This window comes from Agelaius phoeniceus, chromosome 1 (genome assembly GCF_051311805.1).
Source record: "Agelaius phoeniceus isolate bAgePho1 chromosome 1, bAgePho1.hap1, whole genome shotgun sequence".
Lineage (NCBI taxonomy): Eukaryota > Metazoa > Chordata > Aves > Passeriformes > Icteridae > Agelaius > Agelaius phoeniceus.
Genome location: NC_135265.1, coordinates 122,509,396 through 122,525,146, shown reverse-complemented (window position 1 = coordinate 122,525,146; position 15,751 = coordinate 122,509,396). Strand labels below are relative to the sequence as shown.

General features: G+C 41.3%; 1 protein-coding gene across 1 annotated transcript; it reads right to left on the bottom strand.

The window, feature by feature from the left end:
* Positions 1-2,884: 2,884 nt before the first annotated feature.
* Positions 2,885-14,706, bottom strand: GDAP1 (ganglioside induced differentiation associated protein 1). The gene is made up of 6 exons (XM_054632271.2): positions 14,395-14,706; positions 13,587-13,779; positions 12,309-12,482; positions 9,878-9,972; positions 9,301-9,415; positions 2,885-5,241 (listed from the first exon to the last, which is right to left on the bottom strand). Exons 1-6 carry the CDS (start codon positions 14,443-14,445, stop codon positions 4,859-4,861), a joined length of 1,011 nt encoding a protein of 336 aa, XP_054488246.1. The 5' UTR covers positions 14,446-14,706; the 3' UTR covers positions 2,885-4,858.
* Positions 14,707-15,751: the final 1,045 nt, after the last annotated feature.

Genomic DNA, 15,751 nt, shown 5'->3' with positions numbered 1-15,751 from the left:
CCTTAAATAACCAATTTTCAGGATGGCAATTGTTTCTCAACAGCTAAAGCTTTCTATTCAGTCCAAATGCAGTAGCAGTCACATTCTGATCTGGATGATCAGCAAACATGAAGCAACAAATATGTTTGTGTATATTCTCAAGTCCCTACAGTCATGATATAACCAATGTTTTCAAATACCCTTATAATGCTATCAGAGTAAATAAGGAAAAGGGAACACATCTCCTCATGGCAGGGGAGTTGGAGCTAGATGCTCTTTAAAGTTCCTTGTGACCCAAAATTTTGTATGATTCTACAATTACATGACTTTTTCATAATTTTACCTTTATAAATGCAAACTTATTTTATAAAGGCAAGTAATACTGTAAAATACATACTTCTCAATTAGCCACTTTTAGCAAATGAAATATGAAAGGGATAAATAGGGATACTAGAGTGTATATGTATATACAATAATAATATATATTAGTATATATCAAGTAGATTCATACTGATTTATGTTATTTTGTGTTAGCTTACACAATACACTTCTATATAATTATTTATGAGTGTTTAAAACTGTAGTAAATACTAATGCTGATGTAAAACACAGAGTTAGAGTTAGACCTTCAGCTCTGCAAATTCCAACAGATTCTTCCCCCAACACTAAGCTTATCCACAGCCTAACTATTTTATGGTGCAACATTTTTAACTTCACATTAAATTAAGCACCATTATTGTAATTTAGAAAGGAAAACAGAAATAAAAAGGCTATTGAAGTATTGTATGAGTGAGTTAACAGTATTGTAAGAACTCTGGCTTCTGGAATTTCCTGAGTTTTGAGTGCCTGACTTTATGACTTGGTACTGCACCAAAACTAAAACCTTCTTTGTAAAGAAAAGAGGCAACAAAACCCAGCATATTTTCTTTGGGATTTTTCTACATGCTTTTGACTTCCTCAGTACATCTTATAAATTGCCTCAGCACAACCTTACACCTCTGTCTAACATTGGCTAAACAGAGAGATAAGAAGGAGGCCTCAGCAAACAATAATCTGTCATACACCATATTGCAGAGCACAGTGCTCTCCAGCTAGCTAGACCCACTGTTTTTCACCTACTTTCCATCTGCTGCTCTCTCTCATCCTCATGCATTAGGGCATGCCAGTCTGCTCTCTAAATCTTGCACCTTGCTCCTATAAAATTCAGACTTAAGTAAAAAAATGCCTTAAAAAATGTGACATGCAAAAGTGGATGTATGGCTTTGTGAATCTGGACAAGGAATTTATACTTACTGTACTTACCTTTGTATTCACTGTTGCCTCTTCTCTGTTTAGACATAAGCTTTCCACTGCAAGAGCTCTGTGCACACTTCTGATTAATGCTAGAGCATAAGGCCACTTCAAAGTTGGTGCACAGACTACAGTGTCATAATCTCCTGACATTCAAACCCTACCAGCTGTCTACTTATCCTAGCAGCTTCCCTGACTTTCAAGATACCGAGAGGCAATGCACACAAGCCTCACTTACTGATATTTATTCCTCTGCTTAACAAGGAAGGAGGCCCAATACAGACTCCTACAGTGCAAGAAAAAAAAGGGGGGGCCTTAGTTCATGGCCAGACTAATACACATTTAGTCTCACCAAGGACAATGTCAGTGTGAACAAAGCTTATGTGCTTGCCATGCACCTTACAGAAAGGAGTCCCAGCTGCTGCAGCTCAACAATGAATCAGGAACACTCCCAGAAGTCAGGTGGGGTTGGATTTTTGGATTTTTCTTTTAATGGATTAATAGAAAGTAAAAAACCTGCTTGCCCTCCTCATATTTTTACTTTTTTTTTTTTAACTTTATCAAATAGCTTCTGTTGGACCTCATAGATATATACAGCTCAGACAGACAACCAAAGAAAATATCATTGTTACTTACTGTTTCCATATATATCCAAATCAATCTTTAAACTGGTTTAAAAAGTGTTCAAGGGCTTCTCTCCTTGAATAGCATCAGAGTCCTTACAGCAATACTGTGTAATTCTCAAATGTGCTTTGTTTTATAGCCACAGAAGATATAAACCAGACTAGAATGTGGCCTTAGAATCGATGTTTGTTGTGTGGGTCCTACATAAAGATATGAAATATATCTGATGCATGATATGAGAGCAAATAGTAAATGAAAACTAGAAGATTGCTTCAGTACCCAATCAAAATAATATCCAGAGCTACCAGAAAGAAAAAAAGCTAGGTTGAAAAGAAATTTTGCAAGCACAAAAGCTATCTTGCACAAAGAGCCAAATGCAGCATGTGTGCTTCTAAATCTCATCCTATTTTCAGGAATTTAATCATGGATAAGCCTTTTGCTGCCACCTGTACAGAAATCAATGCACAGAGTACTTCAGGGCAGTGAAAATAAGTAGGATACCAAACAGTTGAACTCACAGACATGAATCAAACCAGAGATCCAAACTTTTCCGCAATAAAAGTTTCATCCATGCTCATTCTTGCAGATGCAAGTTTAATTGCTGTTTAGTAACATTCATTTTTAGGTGAAATATTATTTCAACTTTGGCCTCTCCTTTACCCAGTATAGAAACTACACAAGCATAAGTGGCAGGTGCTGGAGAACAAACCTGTGGTAGAACCACGCAGTTGTTTCCAGAGCTCTGGAGAGACTGCTAGTGCACTGAGGGTGCTCACAACCCTTTTATGCTGAGATCACAAACTTTTTCTCTGTGAAAAGTAGTTCTCCTGCCTCAGAGGCATGCCAGAGCAGAGTCCTGGAGGACCACTGACATCTGGTGGCCACTTCACTCTAAAGAAGACTAAGTCATATATATTTAATTCTACTGTGACTTGATCAAATTACATTTTACAGGTGGTCTGACAGAAATACATGCCAAGGAAGCATTAAGTTACTGGTCTTACTCTGTCTTTATTAACTTAGTGGAATTTGATAGCTACAAGTAAATGCAGATGAACTGCAATACACAAACAACAAACTCAGTTAAAGCTGCCAGTACATTAATAGTATTGTTGGATTAAACCCACTCTAGAGATAATAAATCTTTTCCAAATAGAGCACATTTAATTCAACAAGTTCTTGAGAACCACTGGATCATGAAATAGAATTATATAAAACTATCTTTTTTACAAATAAAAAAGGACATTGTCTCCTAGGTAAGATGTTTCTTATTACTGAAAAGGAGTAATGAGATTTAGGTCTACTTTTGCTAGACAACTAGCACAATATTAATTAATAAGCAGGAGTATCCAATAATTTTATCCATATTGATATGTGTTAGATGGTGATCCTGCCCAGACAGAAACTGCCTCAGTTCTCTCCAGCAAACTTGAAATGATCTTCTTGATACTTAAATGCAATTGTGCAGAGAGACCACACCCACCAGCACTGGACCTAAAATGCACTTAGGCCTGTTAGCACTGATTGTTGGTAGGCAAACACTTAAAGCTATGCTTTGTTTGTGGCATCTATGTACAACTTGTAAACAAAACTCGGAGGCTTTCAAACATTCATCAAGCATACAAAAGTTTTACGAAACTGCCATGAGAATTTTCAGCCCTTCCCAAATGCTTTTTTGATGCAAAATGATTCAAAGTCTACCTTCAGGTAAATGTACATTTCTTATTGAAATGGGAGCTCAGTTCAAAACTAATAAAACTCACAGCATCTATTGAGTAATAGGAAGTAATCAAATTGTTTTTCTACACCTTTCCTCCATGCTACAATAGGGCAGTTTTGCAAAAAATCAGCAGTACAAATTGTCTCAAAACTTTCTGTATTTTTCACTTACGATCAACATGACCCCATCCATAAGTAAACAGATTGCTAAATTACAGCTTTACCTTCAATCTAGGCTACCTAACCAGACTAATAAATAGTGAACTATTTTTAATTACTTATACAAAAAGGCATTGCTCTGCGTATGTTTTCTAGTTGGCTGTGGCACGTTGTGGGCAAGCATTTTATACAGACATGTGCAATTGCTAATCTGCCAAAAAGTGTGCAAAAAATAGCCAGTGCTCAGAGTGAAACACAGTACACAGGACACTCACATGGAGGCAACCGTATCAAGCCACCCCAAAGAAAGCAGCAAATGTGCACCAAGACAGTTTGATTTGATTATGCCAGAGTTTGAGGCTGAGCCCAAAAGGCTTTCAAAGGACAAGTGTCAGGTGTTTTTCTTCCATTTGTATTTCAGCAAAATTGTAGTATCTGTTGCCCAGTGATGCCTCTGGAGAATTTCTCTTGCATGGCACACAAACCACTGATGTTCTTACCTGCTTCAGGTCTTTTCCTGAACTGCTGCATGAACATACACTGACAAAAGTGGCTTTACAAGATTATTTTTAACACATTCCTAAAGGTCCAACTGCAAATTAGGAGACAATAATCAGTACAGAGAAACGTGGTCCTGTACACAACAGGCACAATGTTCCAATTAAATCTTACTCTGAGCATTTAAAGTAAGAGCTATTTTCAGTATTTAAACAATGCTGGTTTCTTCACAATAATGCATTTCATCTACAGTGAAAAGCTGTCACATTGCTGCATATCTATTAAATAACAGCATTTTAATTAGGTCAGCTACTGGGTAAAGGAGACAATAACCACTTTAACAAAGCACTGTCACAGTTATAGGCCCTTGGCTGAAAAGTACGTCTCTTCTTTCCTTTGTCATCCTCCCAACAAATATTTTTGAAACATATCTCAGCATTGCCAACCCAATTAAACAGCAGCAGGAGATGATTACTCTGTGGCAATGTTCTAATTCGCAGACATAATCGTTCTTCTACATTTATATTAATTGAAGATATTTTCCTGGGGGCAGAGATGCCCTCCACTCACCACCAGGGACAGAGAAAGTCTAAAAATAGTTTTGCCTGGTTCTAATCGATAGCACCATGTTGGCAAATCTCTTCCGAAGACAGAGGAAAGCAAGGTAACCCAGCCCTGCCAGCATGCTGACCAGCAGGGTGGAGCCAAGAACCCTGGGAGCCCTTTTCTTGGCCACACGGAATGCTGTTGGCAGGACAGCCGAGATTAATATATTGTTGACGTGTCCCAAAACTTTGTAAAATGCTTTTCTCTTCACGACACGCTCATAATAAGCTTCCAAGTTGGGCCGCTTTCCATTTCCCCAGTTTCTTCTTGCTAATCCCAGAAACTTCAGGCGATGTAATGTGACAGCAAGTGACACATCTGCCAGACTGAAGAAATCACCACAGAGCCAAGGCTGATTTCCATCTTCTAAGCAGAGATAAAACATAAAGCATTTAGGAACTAATGGAATATAAGCACATTTAGTTTAGTTGCTACTTCAAAGTATCATCTAATAAAGAGCAACAACACTTCAGCTAAAACATTACTTTAATCAATAAATATTTTACTAATTCCTGTCCACTCTTTGCACAATCTTGTAAAGTCTTAGGCTCAGCAGCCTGACCTACATTTGTTAAGGAAAAAAAAAAGATCCACATTCCAGGTTCATAAATTAAAACCCACAGTAAACACTTATTTTGCTCAACTAGATTTCTCAAATCTGGATTAAATTAAACAGGATTGGAAAGGAGGAAAGCAGTTTAGCTTTTACTGAAAAGCTACCACTTGTCTGAAGAATTTATCTTGCCTGTGTCACTCAGCTCAATGGCATTCACTCAAGAACTAACTCCAGCTAGCTTGTTGGAGGCTTTCAAGTCAAAAAGAAATGGATCAGATGACTGACTTGCACCAAACATATCAACTCACTGAGATGACAGAATCTGTCTACCTGTCCCTCTTTTGTGTCTCTTTGACCCCAAACCATGGGGGTTTTACACTGAGATGTTTGAGAAATGACTAATATTCACACTGCTCACCACTAGTCAGGAGCACAGATGGAGACCCCTGGTACCCTCTCCAGTCAAAGGAAAGAGGTGAATCTTCCTGGGATGGCTCAGAGCAGGCACTGCCAGGCAGCATCACACTTCACTGTCAGTGATCTGAACCACCACCACCTGAAAGGGCTGACAAGTACTGACTATACCAAGAGCTTTTGAAACCCAGGATATGAAACTTGATAGCCGGCACAGCTATCATAGCTGCCAGCAAAGTACTCTGCTCTAGCCTAGATCTCAAATAGAGAGGACTATGCTGTTCCCGTCTCATTTGTAGCTTTTGCAGTTCATCCCACACAGCAGGCATGGAAAAATGCTGGCACGAACACTCAGCAGCACCTCTCTGGAAACAGAGAAATTTTGCAATCTCCTTTCCAACACATTTTCCACTAGAGAAAAGCAACAGCTTGGCACAAAGTTGGTACCAGTCCATTTTGACTGGTTACACAGGTCTGGAAGAAAGGCCTCTGTAGAAAAGGAGTGTATCCTAGGTTGCTGAAAGAATACCTGGGAATTCATCCAGTGCATTAAATAAGATGATGGAAAAGACCAACAAATCTATCCTGCGTGAAAGAAAGATGCCTGCAGTGGCAGCAGTAGCAGTTGAGGGATTCAAGCAATTGCAAGAGAAGCAGGAACTCTGAGTTTTACTAGAACGTGGAGAAGTACAGATCACAAACCTCCAAAGTGGGACTACCTCAGACAAAATTCCAAGAGGCAATAGTCCCATGTTTCACAAAATCCAGCGATCCCAGAAGCTTTCATAAGCTCATCAATACTGCACCAGTTGACTCCTTGGAAAGGCTACTTAGCAGAGAAAGGAAAGGGCTTGCTGGAAATGGTGGCAGACATAGTTTGCTGAACAATATCCTTCCATCCTTTATGAGTTAAAATATTTTCTGTGACTCTTTCACTGTTGAGTCAGTAGAAAATTTAATCTGGATTTTCAACTGCTGGTTCAAACCTACAGTAGTCATAGTAATCAGTAGTTATTACAACAGCTATTTATAGAGCCAAATGCAAAAAGTTATTGATTTGAGCAGATGCAGTTGATATTGACTGATGCCTCATGCAGTTTCCAGTGAAGTCAGGGGAAGGACTCCTATTAGCACCACTAGGAGTTGAACCACACTGAGAAAAAGAAGAAGGCTAATCCCATTTAAACAGAATTTAGGATGCTGACATGGTTAAGTGCCTGTGGGTATAGATCAGGGGGAAGGTCAGCATTGCAGACGTCCTTGCAGGAGTGTGTTACAGACCTACTAGCCACCATGAAGAGGCAGATGATGCACTCTACAGGAGGCTGGCAGAAGTCTCTCAATTTCCAGCCCTTGTACTTGTGGGGGACTTCAGCCTGCCAGATGCCTGCTGAAAATACAACACAGTGGAGAGGGGGCAGTCTAGGTGATTCCTGGAGTGTGTGGAGGAAAACTTACTCTCAACTGCAGAAGAACTCATGGGCGATGTGGTGGTCAATGGCCATCTTGGGCACAGCAACCATGAAATTATGGAGTTTTCAGTTCTGGGTGAAGTAAGGAAAGGCACCAGCAGAACTGCCACCTTGGATCTCTGCCAGGCAGACTTTGGACTGCTTAGGAGTTTGGTTGACAGAGTTTCTTGGGAGTCAGTTCTGAAAGGCAAAGTAGTACAGGAAGGACAGGCAAGATTTAAGGAGGAATTCTTAACGGTACAGCAACAGAATGTCCTCATATGCTGTCAGGGACAAAGACCAGTCTGGATAAACAGGGAGCTTAGGCTGGAACTCAGGGTAAAAAGGACTGTGTCTCACCTGTGGAAGGAAGGGGATAACTACAAGGATGCCATGAGATTATGCAGGAGAAAATCAGAAAGCCAAACAAACTTAATTTGGCACTGCAGTTAAAGACAACAAAAACAGTTTCAGTAAATACACTGGCAGCAAAAGGAGGGCTAAGGATTCTCAACCCTTTGCTGGATGAAAGGGAAAACATAGTAGGGATAAGGAAAAGGCTGAAGTACTTAATGCCTTCTTTGCCACAGTCTTTAACATTAAAACCCATGGTCCTCAGGCTTTCCAGCTCCCAGAGCTGAAAGTTGTTGACTGGGACCTGAGTCAAGCACCCACAACACAGGAGAAAATGGTTAGCAACCTGTCATGTCATTTAGATTCAGAAGTCTATGGGTGAAGATGTAAGACAAGAGCTGCCAAAACCTTGCCAATTATTTCAATCATTTACCAGCAATTCTGGTTAACCACAGAAGTCTCTGTTGCCTGGAAATTAGCAAATGTCATACCCATCTACAAGAATGATCAAGACCCAGGAAGCTACAGACCTGTCATCCTGACCTTGGTACTGGGAAACATCATGGAGCAGATTGTCCTGAGTGTCACTACATGGCATGTTCAGGACAACCAGGGGAACAGGCCCAGCCAGCATGAGTTTACAAAGGCAGGTCTTGTTTGGCCAACCTGACCTCCTTCCATGACCAGTGACATGTTTACTGGATGAGAGAAAGGCTGAGCATATTATCTAAATAAAGATTTTGACCTGTCTCCCAGAGCGTTCTCCTGGGTAAACTGGCTTGAGTGGGTACAATCTTCATTGACTGAAAAACTGGCTGGATGTCCAGGCCCAGGGAGTGGTGGTAAATGGAGTGACATCCAGTTGGTGGCTGGTCACTGGTGGGGTTCCCCAGGGCTCTGTATTTGGGCCAGAACTTTCTAACAGAATGAGAGGAAATGGCCCTAAGTCGAGCCAGAAGAGGTTCTGATTAGATATTAGAAATGTTTTTCACTGAGAGTGGTCAGGCATTGGAATATGTTGCCCAGGGCAGCAGACAGCAGGATATGGTTAGGTGTGGTTATGATGGTGCTGGGTTGGCAGTCAGACTAGATCATCTTGAAAGTCTCTTGCAACATAGATGATTCTGTGATTGTGTGAATAATTTGACTTTCATTTGGGTGGAAGCAGGTAAACAGGACGGCTTTCCAAGAGGGTGAGAGAAGAGGGTTGCCCAATGATTAAAGCAATTATTCAGATTGCTTATTCTGCATATACCACAAATATCAGCAGAGTATCTGCACAAGATTATAATAAACCTGTGTTAGACATTAAGGTTGTGATCATTATAGTGAACTGAAGCCTACACCTATAACATCAACATTCTGTAGGTAATTTTTTTCTGATTTTGTTGATAAAAATACTAAAAAAATGTACAGCTAATTAAACTCATTTTCCTGAAAATGTGATCAAGCACTCTCATGAGACAGTGAGAACTCACTGACTGAAACAGAAAAGTAAGCTAGTATTTAAAACAGTATTGATCCCTTCTGTGATGTATAGATCAATACACACTAAAAATTAAAAATTGCTTTATAATGGTGCTGTCAACAAGTTTACTCGTATCCTCAAACAGAAATATTAACAGGATTTAGCAAAAAAAAATTCCTTACCTGGTGTTTCCTCATTTCGCCGCTGCAATTCAGTCTCAACCTGATCCAAAACTTTTTCCAGTTCATCCAGTATTTTCTTTAGGTATTTTATATTATCATGATCCAGCAGTTTAGACTAAATAAACATACAGGTTAGTGTTTAATCATTGTACAGAGTCTATACTTTTATCAGAGAAGCTTATATTTAGTATAATACACAGTGTTTGTTCATAAACTGTGATTATTTTCTCCACATAGTCAGATGGATACTACATGGATGCTGGTGACAATTCAGAAAACAGAAGAAAACTTTAGAGATACCAGATATTAGGGTTTGCCTACCCCTGCAGGGTGCTCAACAGCCCAACACCAGCACTGATGTGTACTTACCTTTGAAGTCAGTGGGACCAGTCCAGTACTTCAGCACACACTTGAAGTGTGTAGCTGATCTGAGGACAGACTGTTTCATGCCTTGAAGGGTTAAACCACTGCATGACATTACTGGTAATGACAAGTGAAACAAATGTTTATATTATGACCAAAAAATCTAACACTAACAAGCTCATAATAAAGGGGCCCATACAAAGGGGTTTCTTACCTTAAGGCGCTTCTGTTTTGCTATATAGGCATCTTGAAGGTCTGGATTTTCTTCTGCAAGTTTCTTCAATTCTGATTCTGTGTTACTTATTTGGCCTAATTTAAAAATATTTAAAAAAAAAAAAGAAAAAAAACCCACAAAGGCAGACAAAAAAAGGAATGACAAATATTAGATATCCAAACATACTCATAATTCAATCCACAGGAACTGATCGATAGCCTCTGTACAAATATCATACCAAGGAAATTGGAAGTGCTGCTTCAATACAGCAACTACACTAGGTTAGGATTTAAATACATCACGTTTTGGAAAACTTGAATGCTTTTTAAACTGACCCACCATACCTCCAGCTCATCAGTTGTGACAGAGCTGGTAGGCCCACACTGAGATTTCTTGTCACTGTAGGCCATAGGCATAATTTCACAGCAAAAGCCTAAATGCCACTGAATATGGAGCCAAGGTGTTTTCATTTAGCTAAAACCTGATGCCAGAGTCTGTGATCCTTTTGGAAATGTTCTTCAAGAACTGCATGCATGTCCTAGAAGAACATGATTTAAAGAAGGAATGATGTGAAAAATTTAAGTTAATTTTACTGATTTCTACTATGCGTGTATAGCCTTTTCCTTAAAATGGGGCTTTGCTTGAAAATGCCATACTCATAAACCAAAAATACCAAAAGACAGTGATTTATAAATCTTCTAAAAATAAGTATTTCTAATCACAAACCGAGAACAAAAGAATAATTATAGAGCATGAATCACCTCTCACTTGTACTTGATAATAAAGTTTAGTTACAATTATGTCTGATAAACTGATAAAAATTCTTTCTAGAGAATAACAAACTCACTTTTTTATATATTCATTTCAACATGACTGTGAAAGCCATCCTTCAATACAGTGTATGAAGAAATTGAACGATGTACTCATATAACTAAAATTTTACATATGCAATTAATTACTTACTTGGATTTGTTATGCATGAACATAATACACAACTGGCTCATGCCTTATTATATCTAGCAGTCTGAAAATAAAGGTGTTTCAAGCTGAAAATGAAACCATCTCCAACCAGGAGAAGTTTGAACATGCAAAGGAATTGTTAAGAAACATCCACAGGCTTTTCAAAAAAATGTTTCAAATCAAAAAATTAGGCTATGCTTTAAGCATGAAAAGATAAGAAAACATCCCAAGTTAGATAAGCAATAATGTTAGCTCTGCCAGTATGGACATGTGCAAACTGAGAACAATTTACATGAACTAGAAGCTTGAGCAGAAGAATACATACAGCAAGAAAAGCAGAGGACAATGTTGTAAAGTGAACTGTAATAAAAGCACTGATTATTACCATGTGAAAACAGAAAAACTACCCATAATGCCTATGAGTAAAGCACAATTGTTCAATAAACAGTTAGCATCCACATTTGGGAAAAAAAAAAAAAATTAAAAAAACCAAACCAGACAATGCACTGATTAAGAGAATAATTCATGTTCTTGGACAAGGGGAAGTGGCTTTAAACTGAAGGAAGTAGATTTAGATTAGATATGAAGGTGAAATTCTTTCCTGTGAGGGTGGTGAGGCACTGGAACAGATTGCCCAGAGAAACTGTGGACTCCCTATCCCTGGAAGTGTCCAAGGCCAAGCTGGATGGGGCTTGGAACAGGCTGATCTAGAGGAAGATGTTGAAACTGGGTGATCTTTAAGGTCCCTTCCAACCTAGGCCATTCTATGATTTCATGATCCTGTGATTCTATGTTACTTCAGGAACATCAACCATGCAACAATATGGAAAATGAACTGCCTGCCTTCACTTGTGACAACATAATAGTGTGTTAACAGAAATTTTAAGGAAGAGGATAAGACATTTTGTTGGAAATAGTATTTCACAAACTAACACAATATTACTATTTATGATATCATGGACTTACTAATAGTATAGATGTATTACATTTCAAAGACTCTGCAGTATTTGACTTTGTTCTATAGAGCATTTTAAAGCATCATACAAAAAAAAAAAGAATCAACACTATATAAACCACTGATGTTGACAAAAAAAAAATCAGAGATCTCAGAATGTAAGAGTAAACAGGGAATCATCATCCAGCCATGCTGTCAGGAATTGATACTTATCCTGGAACTACTTAGTCTTTTGTAATACATTGAAGGAAGCATAAAGGCATCAATTAAAAGGTAGCTGTGGTACAAAAAATTATCTCCACAAACACCTCAAAACCAACATTTCCTCTTTCCCATTTCCAAATCCCAACAGAATACACAATCAATAAAAAGTATATGCACAAATCGTCAAGGACTGCAACTAAAATTCATAAACTGTGCTCAGTATTTTGTATTTAAGGTGGACTTAAGAAAGAAGATGACTGTAATGCAGCAACCTACTAAATCAGAGACATTCAGAGCTACACCAGTACATACTACGGATTCTGCTGGTAGCATAGGCTGGAATCATGGAGTCCACTGTTAACTCGGGGTGCAGGATGCAGCCATGTGTGTAGGCATCCATAGGCAAGGAATCTAAAAGCTCCCTGTAGTGCTGCACCCTTGGATAATACATGCTCCCCTCTTCTGGCATTAATCTTGGTACTTCCTCTGCAAAACAAAGTTAAAAATAAAGTTAAGAAAAGACGAATCATCTAATTGACCAAAGTTCATTCAGTCATGACCAGCTGGGACAGGTGACACAGCCACAGGTAAGAAAGCTTCACTTGTTCCCCAGCATAACTCAATGGTGTGATTGCAGCACAGAGAAATGTATATCTGTAGCTCATTTTAAAATATTTTATAATTCCAATTATAAATGGATGCAAATGCAGCAACCCACACAAACATGTATTTAAGAGGCTTTCAAATCAGAAAACCACACTGAGCTCTGTTATGTACATCTAGGAATGCATGACCATGACATTCAACCCTATAATGCTCTCACAGCTGAGGACAGCTGAGATTCCAGGAAATTGTTACGGCTGAAATGTTACTGCTCCTGCAATGGTGTAAAAATTACAGCACAGGAATCCTGCACAAAGCGTGGCTGGAAGTATTCCTGCACATCAATGAGTTTTACCCTATCCTTGATCTACCTGGGCCCCAACTCCTTTTTTGACTAAAAGACAGCACAAATTACGTTCACTCAACATTGAAGTTTTCTTCATGCCTCAGAAATTGCAGTGCTAAATCCCTGAAATACAAAATGCTACCATCTTCACACCTATCAAAAAAACAGCTCTTCATTTCCTTCAAAAATTGAGACAGGTTTTTTTGTTAGAGTTTGGTTATTTGAGGTTTTTTTAACAGTACAGGCACAAAGAACTTCAAAACCCTGCATATTATCACTTCCGAAGCTTCTCTTCCTGCTCTTTTAGCTCTTAATTCCATTTTGTCACACCAGGGTCAGTGCAGCATGGTGCTGCTGCCATTTCTGGCCTCTCCATCCTTCCTGAAGGGCTAAGGAGGACAGTGGTAGGTTTTACTTATAAAGCTTCACTCATGAAGGTGCTGGAAAGCCTTCAGCTCATTTTAGAGGAACATGTTTTCAACCCAAACTGCTAGCTATTAAGAGAGCCTGTTTACTTGTGAGACTATAAACATATTCTGCCCTGAACGGAGAGTCTTGCAGTGACACAGAGCTGCCCCCAGCATTGCTGCAGCCTCCGGGGTGAGGGGAAGAACCACACACTGAAATGCCCGTGGGATTACCATCTACAAACGTCGCTTCAAGGTAATCAATAATCTGCGTTGCCTCACAAATGACGTTTTCCCCATGGATCAGGACGGGTACTTCTCCAGAGGAGCTCAAGCGCATGAACCACGGCTCGTTGTGCTCGCTCAGGGGCAGGTTCACATCGCGCTCTTCGCATTTCAGCGCCTTCTCGGCTATTGCCAGCCGCACCTGGAACGGCACCACCGGGGTCACCCGGGCAGCATCCCTGCCCGGGCACCATCCCTGCCCGGGCACCATCCCCGCCCGGCCAGCATCCCCGCCCGGCCGGCATCCCTGCCCGGGCACCATCCCCGCCCGGCCGGCATCCCCGCCCGGCCGGCATCCCTGCCCGGGCACCATCCCTGCCCGGGCACCATCCCCGTCCGGCCCGCATCCCTGCCCGGCCAGCATCCCCGCCCGGCCAGCATCCCCGCCCGGCCCGCATCCCCGCCCGGGCACCATCCCTGCCCGGGCACCATCCCCGCCCGGCCCGCATCCCCGCCCGGCCAGCATCCCCGCCCGGCCCACATCCCCGCCCGGCCAGCATCCCCGCCCGGCCCGCATCCCCGCCCGGGCACCATCCCTGCCCGGGCACCATCCCCGCCCGGCCGCTCTCCAGCCCCGCCTCGGCGCACCCACGGCCGCCCCCCTCCATCCTCCATCCTCCATCCATCTCTCCATCCCTCCATCCCCCATCCCTCCATCCTCCACCCCTCCCGCCCCGGGGCCACGGCGGGCGCGCAGGGGCTGTGGGCACGGCGGGCGGCGGCCACCCAGGGCCCTGCTCCCCCGCCCACCCCTCACCTTCTGCGAGGAGAAGGACTGCGTCCAGTGGTACAGCACCAGCGGCGCCATGCCCGGCTCGGCTCGGCTCGGCCCGGCTGGGCCCGGCTCGGCCCACGGCGCCAGGCGGGGCAGGAGGCAGCGCGGAGCGGCGGCCGTGCCCGCCCCACGCCGATCCGCTCTTGGAAATTACCCGAAGGGGATGCCCGGGGGATGCGGGGGACAGCCCTCACTGCTCGGAGGACAGCCCTTCCGAAGGGGAAACCGCCTGCAAAGCCGTCTGCAGCATCCCCTAAGGAAGCGCAGGAAGATGGATGCGCAAGTAGGGAAGGTCACATGGCAGGATTTAGCCTTTTATATTTATTTGGGTTTGGTTTGTTTTGTTTTTCTTTTGGTTTTGGTTTTTTTTTTTTTTTTTAAACCTGTGCTTCCAGTATGAATTTCAGCATTTCAACATCGGCAACACGCGCCTGAGGAAAAAAAAATTAAAAAAAAAAAAAATTACCGTAAATCATCCTGAATTAAACCCCGCGGGCAAAATGAGTCTATTGCAAAATGAGTCATAGCAAGAAGGAACAAAGCTTTTTAATAACTTCTTTTGCTTCCAGATGTGTTCTTTCAATCTAAAGAAAGTTTCTTAATTTTTTTTTTCCTAGACAAAATTAGAAAATCTAACCATTTTGTAGGATTTTTTTTATTTTCCCTGTGTGAAGCAAGGTCCTTTCTGAAAAGCATTTGATAACAAACAATGGCTTACATCATCAGGAAATGCTTCCTCTGTATCTTACACTGGAAATAGTTTAGAAATGCAATTACTGATAGTACCATAGACACTACCAGCAACAGCAGGCAGATTTTAGCAAAGTACAAAAGCACAGTGAGATCACAGAGTGCAGAGTATTGTTCTCTTCATTCTGACTGCTCAGTTCCCAGTAAAGGTGACTACTCCAGGTAAGCCTGATAACTCAGTCCCACGTGCCATTTCTATATAAGAGATGAACCTCATGATCAGTATCTTAGAGACCTGAAACTAGTATATTGAGAGCTGTAACCCAATAACAAGAACATCAAGGGAAATTTTTACTAATGTTAAGCAAGGGAATGGATTTAAGTCACTGAGACAAGGTATTGGACAAATCTTATAAATAAAAAGGAAAGAAACAAAAAGCCCTGTACTGATCATGAGAGTGGGCACAAGGGCAGGCCCACGCCTTCCTCAGAGACCACTCCCTACTCCCTGCTCACAAGCCAAAATAATCTCTTCAGAAGGTCATTCATGGTGAGAGGCTTCTCACAAATCCCAGCTGATAGCAATCTGTTACTGATGGTAAATCCCACATTTGGGGGAATTTAATTTAATTGTTATTCTTCAAAAAGT